The sequence below is a fragment of the Alosa sapidissima genome, chromosome 8 (genome assembly GCF_018492685.1).
Source record: "Alosa sapidissima isolate fAloSap1 chromosome 8, fAloSap1.pri, whole genome shotgun sequence".
NCBI lineage: Eukaryota > Metazoa > Chordata > Actinopteri > Clupeiformes > Clupeidae > Alosa > Alosa sapidissima.
In genome coordinates, this window is record NC_055964.1 from 26,645,676 (window position 1) to 26,664,262 (window position 18,587).

The window sequence follows — 18,587 nt, forward strand, 5'->3', positions numbered from 1 at the left end:
AATTTGTTTTACAGACAAGAGGGTGAATTTTCATTTTGGGCTGATACATCCCTTTAAGCAGGGCAGTCATGATGATGCTGAATGAAAATATATGTACATATATGTATATGTAAATATGCATACTTATATTTATATATAGACATCATATACAAAAAATAAAAGACTCAAACTTCTGATTTAATCAAGTCACATAAATAATAATGATTAAAGAATGGTTATAAGAGTAGCAGTACTATTTATATTAATAATATATTTTCAAAATAGTCACACACAATATGTTGTAATACTAGAATAAACATGTTCACATAAACAACCATAATGTAATTTCATGGCCTTCCTGCCTGCAGTTCCACATGCTCTTGGTGGGGGCCAATACTCCTACCTCATAACATCACAATCACCTCTACCTAGCCTTCCCTCCAATCTGGAACCATTGAGATGTCAAACAGCACCCGACACACCAAAACACAGAGGAAAAGTTTAACAGAGACATTGTTTTTTTTTTTGTGTGCCTTAATTGTCCATATTTGTAATTTTAATCAATTTTTCAAATAACAAAATAAACAAATGGTTATCGAAAAGAACACCTTTGTTCAAGTAATTCCCCGCATCTGTTGGAGCTCCTGAACTCTGATCTAGTGCCCTCTTGAGCTCATCTTGGGTTACTGCAGCCACAAATACTGGAGAAACAGATTCTCCATTTCCCTGAAACACCAAAGGCCTATTATTATGATTCCACGATTTGTTTTGAAACATCCCTCGGCTACTATGACATTATCCCCAACAAAACTTTGATTTTTCAATACAGAATTCTTAAGAGCACCATACAGAACTTTACCCTCAGAGAGCACCTAAAATGAAGTGTATAAACCTTACCGCTGCAGTTTTGGGCACCAGAGTAGTGTTAATTTTATCACCTATTTTTAATTTAGTCTTAGTCTTAGTCTTGTGACGAAATGTCCTTTTTAGTCTTTGTCATATTTAGTCATTCAAATATCATTTTTGTTAGTCAAGTTTTAGTCGACTAAAAGTCTCGTCATTTTAGTCTAGTTTTAGTCAAAAGAAAACTAAAGGTATCTTAGTCTTAGTCAGTTTTAGTCAACACATTTTAGTCTTTTTTTATAACAAATTATTTCTGATTACCATTTGAGTCAAATAGTGTTTCACACATCTCAATTTTCCAACAACATTGTGTGTCCACAGGGCTACTCGTCTGTTATAATTACTCATTCTGATTTTTTGTCAGTCAGTATGTTTACATGCACAGGTAAGTCGAGCTACAGTTATAGCTCGGTTGGGATTTGACCATAGACAGTAAAAGATTTGACTGGACCACTGTCATATTCGTAGACCAGTGTTTCTCAAAGTGTGGTCCGGGGATCACTAGTGGTCTGCAAGCTATCCCAAGTGGTCCGCGAGCAGACGTGGTAAAATATAATATAGATGAATTGTTTGCAATATAACTTGTATGTAAATCCAAACAGTTATAGAGATATGCCAATTTAAGCCAGTATGAATCCTCTGACAAAGTGCAAAGACAATAAGCAAGGTGGTTCAGTGAGTAGGCCTATTGTGTAGACTAATTATAGGCTACTGTTGAAGTAGGTCTAATCTTTTTTTCTTTTTTTTTTAGCTAGGGTTAGTTAAGTGGTCCTGAAACTGAAAAAGTTTGAGAAACACTGTTGTAGGCCAAACTATTAATGTTTTACTCCGCCTCGCTAGATGGCGATATGCGCCCAAACACAACACATTCCCCAAACAGACTCTCCATCTTAGCCAGAGCTAACTTGCTAGCAAACTTTCCATATTAGCTTACTTGCTAGCAAACTTTGCGTCATCAGTCTAACTAGATGAATAGTTGACATTACATGCTGAACATTTTCGTATGGACATTCTGGGGGATGTTAATTTGTATGAGAGAAGCTTCAACTTCTGGGTATGTAGCATAAACTCATTCGGAATATTTTGAAAACATAACAGCTAGATATTCTGTCTTCTCATTTTGTAGACGAACATGAAGGTAGATTTTATCTTAGTTTTTATTTCATGCAAAACATTTTAGTCTCGTCTTTTTTCGTCAACAATAATGCATCTTAAGATAGTCTTAGTCAGTGTTTCAGGACATTACTGCCGTCTCGTCATCGTCTCGTCTTAGTCATGAAAAAAAAGGTCGTTGACGAACATATTTCCTCTCGTCTCGTCTGACGAAATTAACACTACACCAGAGACAACCTGCTTTGGGCAGTGGCCACAGTGGTGCATGTAGATGATGACAATGACTCTCATACTTCCCATGCTGTTGCTTGGTCACCGTGGTAAGCAGGTTTTTGGTTCTCGTAACAAATTGGCCAATGCTTCCAAAAAAGTGCAGAATAATTTGGCTACATGACTGTAAACACGGTTGCATGACTGAAAGAAGAGCAGGTATAGCCTACATTTCATGCCAGATGATCTCTGACAGCTCAAGCTTCATCCAGATCTCCATCTACTACACCTGAATCCTAGTGCAATGCCAAACACAGTAGTATTGACACATTACCCAGCACTTAAAAAAGAACTCAAAACGTATTGCATTACATGTGACCACATTCCTGTTTTGAAAGTACAATGTAGTACAATGTAATGCCTACACAGGCACCAGAAATACTAAATTCTTGCTTTGTATTCATATGTACTTCAGCTTGATATGTTTTTCAGCATGAAATTTAAGGTGGTTTCAAATTAATCGTACCAGTGATTATGTCAAATTGTATTGCCAACTTGCCTGATAAGTTATTCTTCTAGTCAACAAGTTTTGTATTCCTTTGAAAGTACAGAGAGATGCATAGATTGTCTGCAACATCCACCCTACAGACAAACCAATGCATCTGCTTCAGATGAGGCAGACAGAGATTAGGTTCAGAACCATAATATTCTTTTAACACTCCCTCTAAGGGTAAAATATCAAACACATGATTCACAGAAAAGTAAAACACAGCGAGCTAGTGCAAACCAATCACATCGGCAGAATGCTCACATAGTTGAACTGAGAATCACAAAGGTGTTTTCAGAGTGAAAAGCATCTGTCTGTTGTCTGTTCATCAGTCACATTTGAATTCTTAACCACTGTTTCTCTTTTGAAATTCTGTTTCTTTGTTTTTTGTTATCATGTGTGTGTGTGTGTGTGTATGTGTGTGTGTGTGTGTGTGTGTGTGTGAAACGAGAGAGTGACAGAAAGAAAGAAATGGGAGTTTTGATTAAGCCAAAGGTTTTTTTTTTTTTTTTTTTAAATTCCACCTCACTCAAGAAACCAGCACATTGTGTCTTCTAAGAGCATGTGGGGCTGAGGGGCTTCTGGACCTTGTCTGCTGGTTATCTCCTGACAGAGGGCAACCCTCACTAGCCCACTCACTCAGTGGCCCACTCAAATCTCTGTGGACTCGATCCGCTCCAGCCTGGAGGGCCCGGGCCAGGGTGGAGCCAGCTGGTGGAGCGAGGGGGGCAGCTTGAGCTCTTCAGGGGTGGGGATGGAGGGGGGTGGGGAGAGGGGCAGCGGGGGGGGATGCAGGATGGTGGGAGGCGTGGGGGCAGTGGTGGGCGGGGGTGATCCGGGCGACGGGCAGGGTGAGGAGGAGGACGAGGAGGCCAGTCGCTGGCCCAGCTGGCCCACGCGGCGCTCCAGGGCCTGGTTCTTCTGCAGCGTCTCCACGTAGCTGAGCTGCAGCTGCGCCTGGTACTTGAGCACGCGCTCCTTCTCGTCGTGCCAGACGTGGCGCTCCTGGGCGAAGGTGAGCGCCTGGCGTTCGCGCTGCTGCCGCTCGGCGCGCAGCTCCTCCTGCAGGCGCTCCAGCTGGCGCCGCAGGTCGCCCGCCTCGCGCCGCTGCGCCTTGGCCTCGTCGCTCTGCAGGCTCAGCAGCGCCTCGGACGGCGGCAGCGACAGGGGCAGCGCGGGATGGGACGAGAGCGGCATCAGGCTGCCGTCGGACGGGTTCCGGCAGGGCAGGCTGGCCCAGTGGCCCGAGGAGAGACTCCCACCTGCCGACTCGTGGCCATGGCTCCTCTCCCCCAGAGCCCGACGGAGCCCCAGCACCTCCGCCTCAAACACCAGCAGCTTATCTCTCAACATGGACACCTACAATGGGACCAGAAGGACCTACTTTAGCACTGGTTGTTTTATAAGGAGAATGTATAAAGGGCCATTCACACCAGGAACGATAACTGTAACGATAACGGCAAAAAAGAATTGCTGTAGCTAATAACAATGGCACCGTCCACACATAAACTATAACAATAAATACATGAAGAGTGATATCGTTGGGGATCCCTTTCAGAACGATTTTGCGAACGATATAGAGCTGAGAGCCAGTCAGAATCCATCAAATTCTATACGTCACATTCATTAACACAAGGAGAGACTTTCCTTATCATTGAACAGTGGGACGCCAATATCATTATAGTTACCTTTATAGTTACCTGGTGTGACTGCTCCTTTAAGACACATCATTCTACTGTGTTTTGAAAAAATATTTTTCTTTTCATGCAATGTGCAAAGGGCAAAATGAAAAACAAATTGTTGTGTCACTTACAGTATGTGCATATGTATGTGTGTGTGTGATTGTGTCTGTGATTGTGTCTCCTATCCTCACCTCAGCCAAAGTCCTCTGCAGCTCTGCCTCACAGCGTTTGAGCTCCAGGCTCTTGCAGTTGTAGGACTCCTTGAGGCCCAGGATGGCCTCCTCCTGGTGCTTGAGCTGGGCCGTCAGCTCCTTCAGCTGCCCCCGGAGCGACAGCATCTCACTGGCCCGCTGCGTCACCTCGCCCTGGCTCTCACGGAGCTGCTGCTTCAGCAGCGAGATCTCACCCACCTTCTGACACACCTGTACAGGCCCAGATGGAGCGGGATGCAGGTAGGGAGGATGGAGATGGAATGGACAGAGGAACATAACGGTTGTTCTTCACATGTAATCACAGAAAGTCACTGTCTTTATACTTGTACACCTAGCCTGTTCAGTAATTTCCTGTGTATTAGCCGCATTGTGTATAAGCCGCAGGACAGTGTTTCATGCAAGTTAAAAGAAACAAAACCATATTAATAACATATTAACTGCCCCCTTGTATTAACCTCATAGCTGAAGACATTTTGCAAAATCAATGTATAAGCTGCGGCTAATAGTTGGGAAATTACGGTAGGTGAGTATGAGGTAGTCTGTGCACTTACTATAAAGTTGAAGCTAATCAAAGGCTTTCATTGAAAGAACCTCCTAATTGATCTCATTGAAAGAACCTCCTAATTGGTCTCATTGAAAGAGCCTCCTAATTGGTCTCACCTCCCACTTGGTCTCCTCCAGGCGCGGCAGGATGTCGGCCTGCTCCTTCCTGTAGTCCAGGCACTTCCTCTCCAGCTCCTCGCGCTGGGCCAGCAGGGAGGCCATCTCGTCCTGCAGACGGGCCTTGTCCTGCTGCAGGCGCGTCACGTGGCTCTGCAGGGCCTGCTGGGATCGCTGGGCGCGCCGCGTCACCTGCTGCAGCCGCACGGCGTAGTTCTGCCGCAGGTCCTCCATCTCGCGCTCCCACACGCGCTGCTTCTCCTCAAACACCTGCACGATGGCCGCCTCGCTCTGGTCCAGGTTGCGGCGCATGTGGAGCACCTGTGAGGATGTGACCAGTGGGGAGAGACGAGGAAAGAGAAAGAAAGGAAGAAAGAAAGGGGAGAGTGATGAGGTAGCAGAAGCCAAGAAAGAGAAAGCGCAGTGTTTCCCATACATTGACTTATTACACGGCTCTTCACAAGGCCATTGGCTTGAATGGGATTTCCCAAAGTTCTACGGTAAAATATTTTCATGTAATACCGCTGCAAACATATAATTACCACTGTCAATGGCAACAGGTTTGGTGCTTCTGATACGTCTTTCATATCACTACGCAAGGACTGGAACTTCATTCAAAAGTGAAAGCAGACGGTTGATCAGCTGTGTTCTAAAGAATGTTTGATTCAAGTTCAGCATGTGTTGTTTGTTTCTCAGCAAATGCCACGATGAACGGTAACAACTAGGCTAGGCTATGTCGGCTAAAGTCATATCGTGGGGAGTTTATTATTTCGTTTTGGCAAGTAGCCATGTAATGAGCGGGATAATGTATAGAACGCCGGTCATTATTGGGAAAATAAGATCCTTCAGGGCGGAACAAGTCCGGTTCGCCCTGTCGGGACTTATTTTCCCAGTAATGACTGGCGTTCTATACATTATCCCTTACTTATTTGTGGCGGCCCACCACAATATCAACATTGACCACCACACAATGATTTTCCAGAATGTACTAAATTGTGCTTAAATCTGGTTAGCATCATAACTACGCTGTGCTAATTTGTTAAACTGTTGCATTCAACATTAATTCTACAAACCAACCACCACAAATGGAATTCAATTCTCTGGGAAACACTGAAGCGAAGATAAGTAGAGGGGAAGGAGTCTCAGTTCTCAGAGAGACTAGACATCCTACTGCCAAATGAAATCAATCCTATAGCAAGCCAGCGCACACAGACACACACACATAGGACAGAGTGAGATGTGCATATGAACAGACCACACCCACTCACTCTACTGACTGTTCATACCTCTTGCTCCTTCTCCCAGAGTCGGTCCTCAAGGTCCTGTATGATGTCATCGGAGGATGGGGAGGGGCGGACCGTGGTGGGGATGTCCACCTGGTGACAGAGCCGCGGATAGGACGAGGAGCTCTTACCGGACGAGGAGCGCCCGCTGTCCGAGGCGCTGAGGCCCAGGCCGTTCTGGTAGGCCGGCTTGTCCAGCCGGTCTCCCGGGCCGCCGCCTGTGGCGCCCCCGGCCGTGTTGGTGCCCACACTGGCGCTGGCGGCAGGAGCGGCGCTGGTGCCCAGCCGGTTGAGCTGGCTGGTGGAGGCACTGAGGGGTCCGAGGGCAGGCGGCCCCGAGCTGGTGTAGGTGGGCAGGCTGCTCAGGGAGTTGCTGCCCGAGTCCGACATGCCACTCTGACCTCCGCCGCCCGCGCCGTTACCATTGTTGTCTCCCGGAGGGCTGGAGAGAGAGTTTTCGAGAGTTTTAAAATAGTTCTCTCTGAGCATGACTCATGAGCCACATCAAACGCTTGTGTAGGAAAAAGAACACAGTAAAATCCCACAACTCTCCTGCCACTTATGACAGTAACGGCTCTGACTTGTCCCCTGATATGAACAAACGGGAGGATTTATGCAATATGTGTGTGTGTGATGATAAAAGACAGAATTAGCATACGTGTATGTGAAACCAAATTACAGAATTAGCACACGTGTTTTTCTTGCCACCAAGAACCTTACCTGTCCAGCTCTCGGAGAGGCTGTGGGATGTTGGAGCTGTCTCCTCCTCCTCCTGCTCTCCCTCCAGCAGATCTCCCTCCTCCACCTCCTCCACCTCCTCCACCTCCTCCACCAGCCTGGCCAACCAGGTTCTGCATGGAGTGGAAGCTCTTGGGCACCACAGGCTTGAAGGCAGAGGGGCGCACCAAGGCTGAGTTATTCTGAAACAGAACACACGGAAGTCAGACACAAAAATACATGGATGGCGAGAGAAAGACGGAGAGGGAGAACAACAAGCGAGTGAGGGGTAACTCAAGGCAGTAATGTTTACAAGATGAGTTATGCAGGAAAAACCCACACCAACTTCAATCCTACAAGTTCAAATTGAGATGGAATTGTTTTATTTTGGTTATTGCACTGTAATAAAGATAATATTAAGCCACGTTTATCTTTGTGTCATGTAAACAACATGTCATGTAAACAGCTTTACCTCAGAATGAAAGGCTACTGTGTGGTCGCTATGAACTCAAATAATTCAGCCTATAGGTCTACCAAACTCTCCTGTCCCAGTGTGTTACCTTTTCCCGCACATGCTCCAGTTTCCCCGAGACAGGCAGGAGTTTGGGGGGCGTCTTCTCTGGTTTGGGCTTGGGCTTCAGTTTGGGTTTGGGGTTGTTGGCAGCAGCCATGGCAGCAGCTGCAGCGGCGGCGGCCCCTGCCATGGCTTTGGCCTTGCTGGCTTCTCGACTCTGCTGCTGATGCCCGGTCGCCATGCGCACGCGGTGGGCAGTCTTTTCGTGACTGGCCGCGGCCGCGGCGGCCACCACGTTCCCGCACAGGTCGAGCGCCAGCACGCCCCTGTGGACCTCCCGGAAGGCGCGGTCGGCGCGTTCGGTGGGCGGTGAGGTGAGCACGCTGGACGACTCGATGCTGGTGGTGGGCGGGGGTCGGTCGGAGGTGGCGCTGCTGCTGCGCCCGTCGCTGGAGCCCCCCTCCGTGCCCCCCTCCGTGCCCTCTGACATGGGGTGGATGAGGGGGGGCAGGAGTGGAGGCGGTACGCGCTCGGCACTGTGACTGCGGCGGGGCAGGTGGTGAGGCGCCATGCGGGGCAGCGTGGTCCTGGTGCCAACACTCTTCATGGCAAACTCCTGCTCACCCGCAACTCCACTGCCAACGCTACCCATGGCCACACCAGAGGGGGGAGGGGGGGGGAGGGGAGCGGGGTCCTTGCTGTGGCAATGGCAATCACTCTGCACCTGACACCAGGGGGACCTCCAGGGTGTTTAAGCCACAACCAGTGCTGAGGCTAGCACTGCAGCCTGTCAATACACACACTACAGCGAAGGAAGGCCACAGAAACAGAGAAAGAATGTTAGACAGAATAGGGAAGGATTGGGGTAAAAAAACAGCATATTACAAGTTTCTGGCCAAAGTATACCTTTGTCTACTTAATTTAAGGGCAGTTTCAGGGCTAGGCCTACATAGTTAAAGGAAAGCAAAGATGTAAGAATAGTTGTAGACTAAAGAAATATTATGCATATAGCATTACGTAATATTATGTATATGTGAGCAATGTGTGTGTGTGTGTGTGTGTGTGTGTGTGTGTGTGAGAAACCAATAAAGTGTTTCGATTTGTGTTTGAACTTGTGCGTATGTGTAATTTATAGAGCTGTGTGGGTTGAGAAATAACTCTCTCTCTCTCTGTCTGTCTGTGTGTGTGTGTGTGTGTGTGTGTGTGCAGCAGCTGCGAAGTGCAGTTCTGGAGCCAGTAGTACTGAATGACTGCATCAAAACTGGATACTGTGGACTTGAAGTCTAGTAAAGCCTATGTGGAGAGGCCAACAAGTCCACTATTTTGGTCCTCTCTCTCACAGTGTGCCCTAGATACTTACATTAATCACCACTCCCCTTAAATCAGCAGAACTTACACTCTCACGCAGGTTTCACACAGACAGCCACTTGTAGAACAGTGGGTTTACACCCCCAACCATTTGAAATCCAAAAAGACCAAGCCTTGGAGTGCAGAAGCCAAACAGACAACCTCAGACATAAGGTTGACTCTCATCAGGCAATCTCCTCAGCTGGACATCTTGTAGCTTACATCCTCAACTTGTTCCACTTTGTCATGTGGAACCATTTCTAGCTGACCTACAAATCTGAACACAAACACTTGAATTCAAGAACACTACTAATAAAAGGAACACAATACACCCTCTGAAACCATTACACTCAATGATGTAACAACTACCTTAAATCTCCCTCTTTCACACACGTACCCGCGCGCGCCCGCGTGCACACAGCCAAATGATGGCAGTTCTATATTGCCATGAGACGCCGATGGTAACAATGACTACACGAGCCTATATGTCTGGTCTAATGAGAAATGTAGAGCCGTGTTCGTTTTGTCTTTCTCTCGATAGCATTACATAATACGACAGAGTACACCACTTCGCCGTGTTCAGTGCCTCTCCAACCGAGAGAGAGCACGGCTAAAGGCATCCTACACAACCGCCAACCGCCAGCTCCCCAGAGCTGTCTCTATCGCTTCCACATATCCTTACTTCCAGTCGGCTGAATAACAGCAACCGAGCGCCTCCTTCCCCTCCTCCTCGCATCTCTCTACCTTACAGACCACGACAACGCTGACACAGGCATAGCCTCCACTCTACTCGCGATTCATTGTCTCCATGTCGTTGTGGAGGGGAGCGCTTTACTTAGACTACAACGCAAACACTAAGACGCAACGAACGGTGTGATGAGACGGATGAGGAGAATCTAGAACGAGTAACGTTAGGCTGCAGCGGCTATCTACCTGGGAGCTAGTACCATTCTCCTTCACCATTGCCTCATACTTACTGTTCACAGCTGCACAAAGACCGCTTTGGATGCGCAAATTCGTCCTTGTTTCACTGACAGGTTTTTCATTTGGCGCCTGCTGCACTCCGTGGTCCAATGTTAGCTTGGGTTGTAGTGTGGATGGCCAGCGCTCTATAGGCTACTCGCACCTTCGAGGCGGCAGTAGGATGATGGCAGCATCAGCGGATGCGTGTATCAGCTGGTTCATACACACCCACCTCCGCCACGCCTCTCTGCCACACGCTAGAAACGCCCCCTTAGATCTCCCAGGGATGGAGCCTGCGCCACAGGGATGCTGTCCAAGTGTAGACTGACTTATTTTTAATTGATTAAAATCTTGATTGTGATAGCTAGAGATAGGAAATAGGAATAAGGTCCCCCTCAGTCAGATGTCATAGTAGGCCTAGGCTATCAACTGAATGTAAGCCACCACCTGTGGTCCTGTACCACAGTTGTCTAGTGATGTTTTTCAAGCTCACAGAGATTACCCCTCATGGAAATTACCTTTAGCCATTCTAAATTCAAATATACTTCATTCATTCAAGTAGGCTAATATGAATGTGATCTCTAATGTTAGGCCTCTATCTATTGGTTCTGTAGCTTTAATTAAATAAAAAATAATTGATAGGATAATCTGATACAACATTCATAAAATCTTCCAGAATGTCCTATAATTTGACATAGCCTACACTAGACTCCATGGTTAGTTCATAGCCTAGCATAGCCTATAGTTGAATAGAAAAAAGACTCTGTCCCCACCTGAGCACTCATGTCTCTAAATGTTATCTCACATATTGAATATGTTTTAAATGTAAATTAACATATCATTTGCCTTCCTGTGCATGTTTCCAGAACTCTGCAGTCTTGACTTGCATCCATTCACAATTTTACTGGTGACAGGAACATGGTGGAGTTGCCATGGAAACACCCTTCCATCAAATGCAAGGCTTGGGTTTGTATCATGTGACTGGCTAGAGATGTAAGCCTATTCCTGTTTCACATGCAGCTGTAATACTCTATGGTAATACTGTGTAGCCTATAACTGTGTGCACCTGTAACTTTATAAGTGGATTAACTGTGTGTGTGTGTGTGTGTGTGTGTGTGTGTGTGTGTGTGTGTGTGTGTGTGTTTATTGTGTGTGTTTATTGTGTGTGTGTGCCTCAGACAGAAAGACAAGTGCAGGTATGTGATACGAGTATGGTTGTGTATACAATAGGGATTAATAATGTACAGTGTAATAAATAGAGAATATATGTTGAGTATAAATAGGCATTCTATATAACTAATATATATATATATATATATATATATATATATATATATATATATATATATATATATATATATATACACATGTCAAAGTCAAAGTCAAAGTCAAAGTCAGCTTTATTGTCAATTTCTTCACATGTTCCAGACATACAAAGAGATCGAAATTACGTTTCTTACTATCCCACGGTGAAGACAAGACATATTTTACCAATTTAAGTCCACAGACAAACATAACATTCAAGTAAACAAAAAAGTAAGTAAATAAGTAAATAAGAGGGCACATATAATAATGAAAAAATAAGAGCAGCAAAATTTGGTTGAAATTGTGCATAGACAGTCAATAAAATACTAGTGCAAAGTCAGGCCAATAAAAGGCTTGGGTAGTTCTGTTTGACCTAAGTAAGAAAGAAAGTGGCATAGTGGTGCAAGTTATGTAAGAGCAGCAGAAGTGTTGTGTTTTCAGGACAACAACAACAAGTTGTAAAGTGTACAAGTGTGCAAGTGTGCAAGTGGAGTAGTGCAGGCGGCCATTGTGGGTCCAATGTCCAGGATGTTATGTAGCTGAGGGTGGAGGGGGGAGAGGAGGGAGAGAGTTCAGCATCCTTACAGCTTGGTGTATGAAGCTGTTGGTGAGTCTGGTAGTGTGGGAGCGCAGGCTTCTGTACCTCTTCCCAGAGGGCAGTAGATCAAACAGATTGTGAGCGGGGTGACTTGCATCAATCACAATTTTGGTCGCCTTGCGGGTGAGGTGGGTGGTGTAAATGTCCTTCAGGGAGGGGAGTGAAGCACCAATAATCCTTCCAGCTGTATATATATATATATATATACACATGTAATATATATGTACAATATATTGCACAAGTTTATGGGCAGGCTATGGAATATATATATATATATATATATATATATATATATATATATATATATATATATATATACATTTATTACACGGCTCTTCACAAGGCAAGTAGAACGCTCCATTGACTTGAATGGGATTACCCAAAGTTCTAGCGGTCATTATTTCTTGGGAATATATATATATATATATTCTGAAAAAAATATTGACCGCTGTCAATGGCAACAGAGTTTGTGCTTCTATCAGGTATTTCTTATCACTATGCAAGGACTGGAACTTCATTCAAAAGTGAAAGCAGACGGTTAATCAGCTGTGTTCTAAAGAATGTTTGATTCAAGTTCAGCTAGGCTAGCTAGGCTAGGCTGTGTAGGCTAAAGTCATATCGTGGGGAGTTTATTATTTCATTTTGGCAAGTAGCCGTGTAATAAGCGGGATAATGTATAGAACGCCAGTCATTATTGGGAAAATAAGTCCCTTCAGGGCGCGTCGGGATCCGGTTCGCCCTGTTGGGACTTATTTCCCAATAATAATGGATAGTATGGGGTGTTAGCAGTGCAAGTGTCACAAGGTCGTTTAGTTCGCCGCTCACGGGCCTCGAACCCGCCACCTTGACATACACACTGGCATGGGAGACGAACGCTCTAACCACTGAGCTAAAAGCCCAGGCTTCCAATTCAGCGGTTAGAAGCGTTCTTAAGGTTAGGGCTGTGAGGATTTACACGGGCAACTAGCACGCTAGCTCAGTCTGCCTCCGTTACACAAGGTCATAGGTGAGACAGAGTAAATGTAAACAGGTAAGAAGTGCAATACAGTCAATGTAAACAGGTAAACAGTGCAGTAGTAAAAAGTAAACAGGTAAACTAACAGCTAAAGTGTGAATGCTAGGTGAGCCAGCAGCAGCATCCATCTTCATTGTTTTCAAGAAGCAGGGAATTCATGCGGAACCGTCGCCGACTCTGTACATGATGTGATTGGCCTGATTGAAGTTTCATTTTTCCAGCTCCCAAGCCAACGGAGAGTAGCTAGACTATCCTGGCTGCAAATTACATTTGCTGTCTAGATTTCTAGGCTAGGAGACATTTGCATTTGAGGTAAATATGACCAATACAGTATCACAATACTCACTGCCCAGAGTTCTGTAACTCTTGAGAAAGAAAATCCAGTCATCAAAATACTCTCCATACTTGCAGAACAGACTTGGAATTGTTTCTTGCAAAAGGTAGTCTATGAAAACAGACAAGTTACTCTCCAGTAATCCACGTGTGCTCCCGTGGGGAAGTCGACGTCCAGGAGGAGCCTCGTGAGCTTGGCGCCAGACTCCTGGCAGCTCATCAGCTGGCCTCGTCTAAACATGGAGCAGAGGGAGCGACGCAGCTCCACGTCCCCTGACGAGCAGCGGGCCTGGGCCTGCATGTCTGTGTCCAGTGGACCTGAGGAAGACGGGCCCGAGACTGGGTTTCAAGTTGCATATTGCAGTGTAGTGTATGTGTAGTGTGCTACTGTAATCATATATTTGATGTAACTTTTCATTCACACGAATGTCTGTTCATGTCACATTGGATTGAATTACATTCAACAAAGTAACCTGGATCCTCTCACTCCTCCTGGAAGGCCCATTATTAGTGGAATTAACACCATCATTGAACCAGCGTCTAAATACATAGACTTCCACATAAAACCACTTACACAATCTTTGGATGCATATCTCCAGGATACAACACATGTTTTGAAACAATTAAGGGAAATAAACTACAATTCAGACTACATTCTTGTCACTATGGATGTGGAATCCCTATACAAACATAGATCACTCAGATGGACTTTTGGCTCTTCACCATTATCTACAGGAAAGGCCTGATAATCAGAATCCCCCTACTGACTTCATTGTCGACCTAACATGTTGGACCCTCAACAACAATTTTTTCCTATTCCAGGACAAGTTGTACAGACAGACCAAGGGAACCGCAATGGGAGCTGCATACGCTCCAAACTATGCTGGCCTTTACCTGGGACTGTGGGAACAGCGGCACGTTTTAAGTTCAAGCAACCCCTACAAACAATTTATTCATTACTATGGCCGCTATATAGATGATTTATTTTTATTTTTTTCTGGCTCTGCCCAACAGCTAAAAGACTTTCACCAGTACCTTAATGGGATTAACCACAACATAAATTTAAGCCTAGAATTCAGCATGACTTCCATCAACTTTTTGGATTTAAAAATCTATGTGGATACAGAGGGGATCCTTCATACCACCATCTACAGGAAGCCTACCGACAGAAATACCATCCTCAGGGCAGACAGTTTCCACCCGAGCAGCCTGATTTCAAACATCCCATATGGACAGTTTCAGAGACTGAGACGCATATGTAATTCGGACTCTGTCTTTGAAACACAGTCAACTGAAATGTATGAACGTTTTAAACAAAGAGGTTACAACAACAAAACTCTAAATTGTGCATTGTCAAAAATCAACTGAGAGCGAGCCTTTTCAAACCCAAACCTAAAAAACAAGGAAGCAACAGGATTTTTAGACTTAAAAAATTGGCTCAGAGGGAAACCTACTGGATTGATACGCTACAAGCTTTGAAATATCCTGGACTTAAAGGAGAATTCCGGTGTGATATTGACCTAAAGTGTATCGAAACATGATACCGAGTGTGAACGTATGTCTCATAGCCCATCTCGGCTTGTCCCCTGCACTCCAAAATCTGGCGCTAGTTAGCCGATGCTACCAACATCTTTTTCAATAGTGGTGCTTCGGCATCGGGCTAGCCATGCAAATAAATCACTGTTTTACACCCATTTACGAGGCTCAATGTATCTCCACACTTCATTGGTAGACTTCCGAGGGCCCTGACATTTAAAACGAGACATTGAGAACTTTGAAAAAGCACTGGTAGTTTACTTACAAGACGATTTATACAGACAGTATCTTCATGAAGTTTAGCGTTTGCAGCCATCTTGAATTTAGTCACGATAAGTCGAGCAACGAGTAAGAATGAACAGGTATGATAAGGGATCAGATTCCAAAAATAATTCAGTGGAAATGCATGGATTCCAGTTGCTGCTACTGGAAGAAACTGGAATCCATGCATTTCCACTGAATTATTTTTGGAATCTGATCCCTTATCATACCTGTTCATTCTTACTCGTTGCTCGACTTATCGTGACTAAATTCAAGATGGCTGCAAACGTTAAACTTCGTGAGGATACTGTCTGTATAAATCGTCTTGTAAGTAAACTACCAGTGCTTTTTCAAAGTTCTCAATGTCTCGTTTTAAATGTCAGGGCCCTCGGAAGTCTACCAATGAAGTGTGGAGATACATTGAGCCTCGTAAATGGGTGTAAAACAGTGATTTATTTGCATGGCTAGCCCGATGCCGAAGCACCACTATTGAAAAAGATGTTGGTAGCATCGGCTAACTAGCGCCAGATTTTGGAGTGCAGGGGACAAGCCGAGATGGGCTATGAGACATACGTTCACACTCGGTATCATGTTTCAATACACTTTAGGTCAATATCACACCGGAATTCTCCTTTAATGATGATCTTGATTTTTCTGTGTTTTTGTGATTGTCTTGTCATACTGTAGGTCTACTATATATTATGATACATAGTGTCTAACTGAACTTTACTGGTGTGTTTGTATATATACATGGTTGAAATGTAGTAAATGTAAGTGGTTATTGCCTGTTCCTAAATTGCCTGTTCTTAAAAGGAGTAAATGTGAGTGGTTATTGCCTGTTCCTAAATCCTACATGCTACTATTGTATGTTATTGTACAATTGTTATATGTTGATAGTCATGTGATCATATCACATGACTGAGCTCTACCTTTTTAAGTGCACCTGTGTCATTAATTGTAATTAAGCCCTGAAGAAGGTTCGGAAGCGACCGAAACGCGTCGGCAGGTCCAAAGTAAAATAAAGGACTTTTATTAATATATCAGAGTGCCTCGGATCTCTTCTCTCCTTTTTTGACATGCATTCCTTTTGATCCTGATGAGCACCTGATTCTGGAACTCTACTCCGTCACCCACTGAAGCAGTCACTTTTTCTCTCTCCGCGTTCAAAGTAACATACTCTTTGGCTACTGAGTTGTATTATTTTTGAAGTACAATCAATGCCTTGTCTACAAGAGTGGAAGTACTGATAAATCTGACATACTGTAAACACGGTCGGTCAGATTTCCATTTCCACATGTGGAGAGATTTTATCCAAGGTAGTTGTACAGGAGTTTTAAAAACTATTCTTACTGTAATTACTGAACAGGATTCTTTGCCTTATTTAGGGGATGCAGAACATTAGAGTTCATCATCCAGGTCTGGGGTTAGGGAATGCGTTCAGTTTGAGGGCCAAGTTAGGGTTCCTTACCGGGGGAGTAGTTTAGCACCTTCGCATCAGGCTTCTCGGCCAGCACGCGGAACATCATGTCGCGGGCGGCCTTGCCAGTGCAGTAGAGGAACCAAGAGGGGAAAGCCTGCTGTGCACAGAGGGAGCTGAGGTTTATCACAGTCCGCCGAAGGCCCTGGTGCCGTGGAAACGCCTGCAGCAGGCTAGCCGTCAGGCTGAGGGCCGAGCTACAAGAGGTCTCAGAAGTTCTGAGTGAAACGAGAGACATCCCCAAGGGAGCCTGTTCGTAATGTGTCCCCTTTATGACTGCTTTGACTTTCCCAGGTCCTGGTCTTTTCTAATGAACTCTCTGTAACCATCTGTGGACCTGGTTGTTTCATGAAGACACAGATCCTTAATTATGTTTAGAATTATATTATCTTTAAATTACTTGGTTAGGAAAACAAATGTTTAGGGCTCCTTTCATGTAAGTGGTGGGTGCCAAATGGAGGTAGGAGGACCACAGGTGGTGTGTTATAATACATGACCTGGGTGTGAAAATCTGGGGATAGTAAAAGTAAGATGGTCATGCTGAGAGTGAGGTCTGAAATAACAGCACTCCGAAATCGTGTTCAATAATGTTTTTGTGTTAAAATTTTTGCATTCTCATTCATGGTCAGCAGAAATTATATCACTGAAACAACTTACAGTACAAGCCTATGCTTACAGCACATCTAGCCATATCAGATAGCAGATAGCCTGGTTGAGTTGTCATTCCATGCCTTAATGACCTCACCACGCTTAATACAATCATCACTCTTCAAGGGCTGAGAAAGCTCACCTTAGCAATATCGGCCCAAGCTGATCACCTGATGTTTCCATTCTGAGGGATGTCTTGTGATGTCTCTGGGAAGGGTATCTGTCACTTTGGGAGTTTGAAAGTTGTGTTAACCAGGCATATTGTCTGTGTTCCAAATTGCACCTACGCCATACACTGTATGGACCCTTTCAAGAGAGTTCCATTATCAGCATCATAGTTGGCCCCACAAGGCTTCCTTTTTAACATTCCATATGTTATCTTAATGCAGAGGAAGTAGATTGGGGTCCAAATAGAACGTTCAAGCATTGTTTTTGTTTTTATTGTTGAAAGGGTCTATTTTCAGTACTGCAGTGTAGTGGAATTACTGTATTCATATTTACACACATGTAACATTACACATGTAATTGTCTGTTCATATGGGATTACATTCAACAAAGTAACATACTCTTTAGCAACTGAGTTGTATTATTTTCAAAACTTGAAGTAAAATCAATGCCTTTCAAGAGAGGAAGTGCTGATTAGCAGATACGTCTGACATAAGCACAGTGTTAGGAAGATTTAGGATGATCTGACTAAAGGGCTGTCTCAGTCACGTGTGGAGAGCTTTTATCCAAGGTAGTTGAACAGGATTTAGAGTCAAATAACAGAACAAAGAAGAGTTTAAAATCAAACAGATTTCTTCAGATGCCTGAATATACCACCAACCAACCAGTCAACAAAGTATTCAGAAAAAACACTCAGCAACAAACAACAACAATGTCCTGTTAGTGTCTAGAAACACCTAGAAACCGAAACATTACAAAATAGATTTATGAGCAGGACACGTTCAGGAGGGAAACAGCAAGAAAGTGCCAGAAGACATGAGCACTGTCCCGCGTGTTGCCAGGTGGCCACAGCTGTCAGATGTCTCCGCCCCTCACATTTGATGAGCAGGCCCAGCTGATATACAGTAATAGCTTTAGGGCTCCAAAGTGGCTAATTCCAATTTTTGAACCAAACATGTCCCTGTTTTGGCAAAATATTTTCAAGTAAAACAGTAAGCAGGCTAGGAAAACTCCTGTGATAGTGTGAGCTGAGCCCAGTAGTGATCTCAGTTTGTATTCACATGAGTAGGGATCACCCCAAAACTCCCCCACCCCCCTGTGAGTGCCCACAATGGTACA

General features: G+C 44.7%; 2 protein-coding genes across 5 annotated transcripts; both read right to left on the bottom strand.

Moving 5' to 3' along the window:
- Window positions 1–3,195: 3,195 nt before the first annotated feature.
- lzts3b (leucine zipper, putative tumor suppressor family member 3b) lies at window positions 3,196–13,426 on the bottom strand. 4 transcript variants are annotated; one of them, XM_042101297.1, is made up of 8 exons: window positions 10,904–11,244; window positions 10,145–10,494; window positions 7,867–8,622; window positions 7,310–7,509; window positions 6,593–7,031; window positions 5,307–5,627; window positions 4,626–4,856; window positions 3,196–4,111 (listed from the first exon to the last, which is right to left on the bottom strand). In XM_042101297.1, exons 3-8 carry the CDS (start codon window positions 8,470–8,472, stop codon window positions 3,404–3,406), a joined length of 2,505 nt encoding a protein of 834 aa, XP_041957231.1. In that variant the 5' UTR covers window positions 8,473–8,622; window positions 10,145–10,494; window positions 10,904–11,244; the 3' UTR covers window positions 3,196–3,403. The 4 variants fall into 4 exon arrangements, with proteins under 4 accessions (XP_041957231.1, XP_041957230.1, XP_041957233.1 ...); XM_042101296.1 differs by adding an exon at window positions 9,217–9,444 and having other exon boundaries at window positions 10,145–11,244; XM_042101299.1 differs by lacking the exons at window positions 10,145–10,494; window positions 10,904–11,244 and adding an exon at window positions 13,395–13,426.
- A 65-nt stretch (window positions 13,427–13,491) lies between these two features.
- Window positions 13,492–17,578, bottom strand: sprb (sepiapterin reductase b). Its single transcript, XM_042101300.1, has 3 exons — window positions 17,446–17,578; window positions 16,647–16,873; window positions 13,492–13,699 (listed from the first exon to the last, which is right to left on the bottom strand). The coding sequence occupies exons 1-3, from the start codon at window positions 17,484–17,486 to the stop codon at window positions 13,494–13,496; spliced, it is 474 nt and encodes a 157-aa protein (XP_041957234.1). The 5' UTR covers window positions 17,487–17,578; the 3' UTR covers window positions 13,492–13,493.
- Window positions 17,579–18,587: the final 1,009 nt, after the last annotated feature.

Coding starts and splice junctions, on each gene's coding strand:
- lzts3b (XM_042101299.1), bottom strand. CDS start 8,472: ATGGGTAGCGTTGGCAGTGGAGTTGCGGGTGAGCAGGAGTTTGCCATG. Junction 5,628..6,592: donor TCTGGGAGAAGGAGCAAGAG/GTATGAACAGTC, acceptor ACATCCTCACAG/GTGCTCCACATGCGCCGCAA. Junction 4,112..4,625: donor TGCAGAGGACTTTGGCTGAG/GTGAGGATAGGA, acceptor GTCCCATTGTAG/GTGTCCATGTTGAGAGATAA.
- sprb (XM_042101300.1), bottom strand. CDS start 17,486: ATGGAAACATCAGGTGATCAGCTTGGGCCGATATTGCTAAG. Junction 16,874..17,445: donor CTTGGGCCGATATTGCTAAG/GTGAGCTTTCTC, acceptor CGTTTCACTCAG/AACTTCTGAGACCTCTTGTA. Junction 13,700..16,646: donor GGTGCTAAACTACTCCCCCG/GTAAGGAACCCT, acceptor CGTCTTCCTCAG/GTCCACTGGACACAGACATG.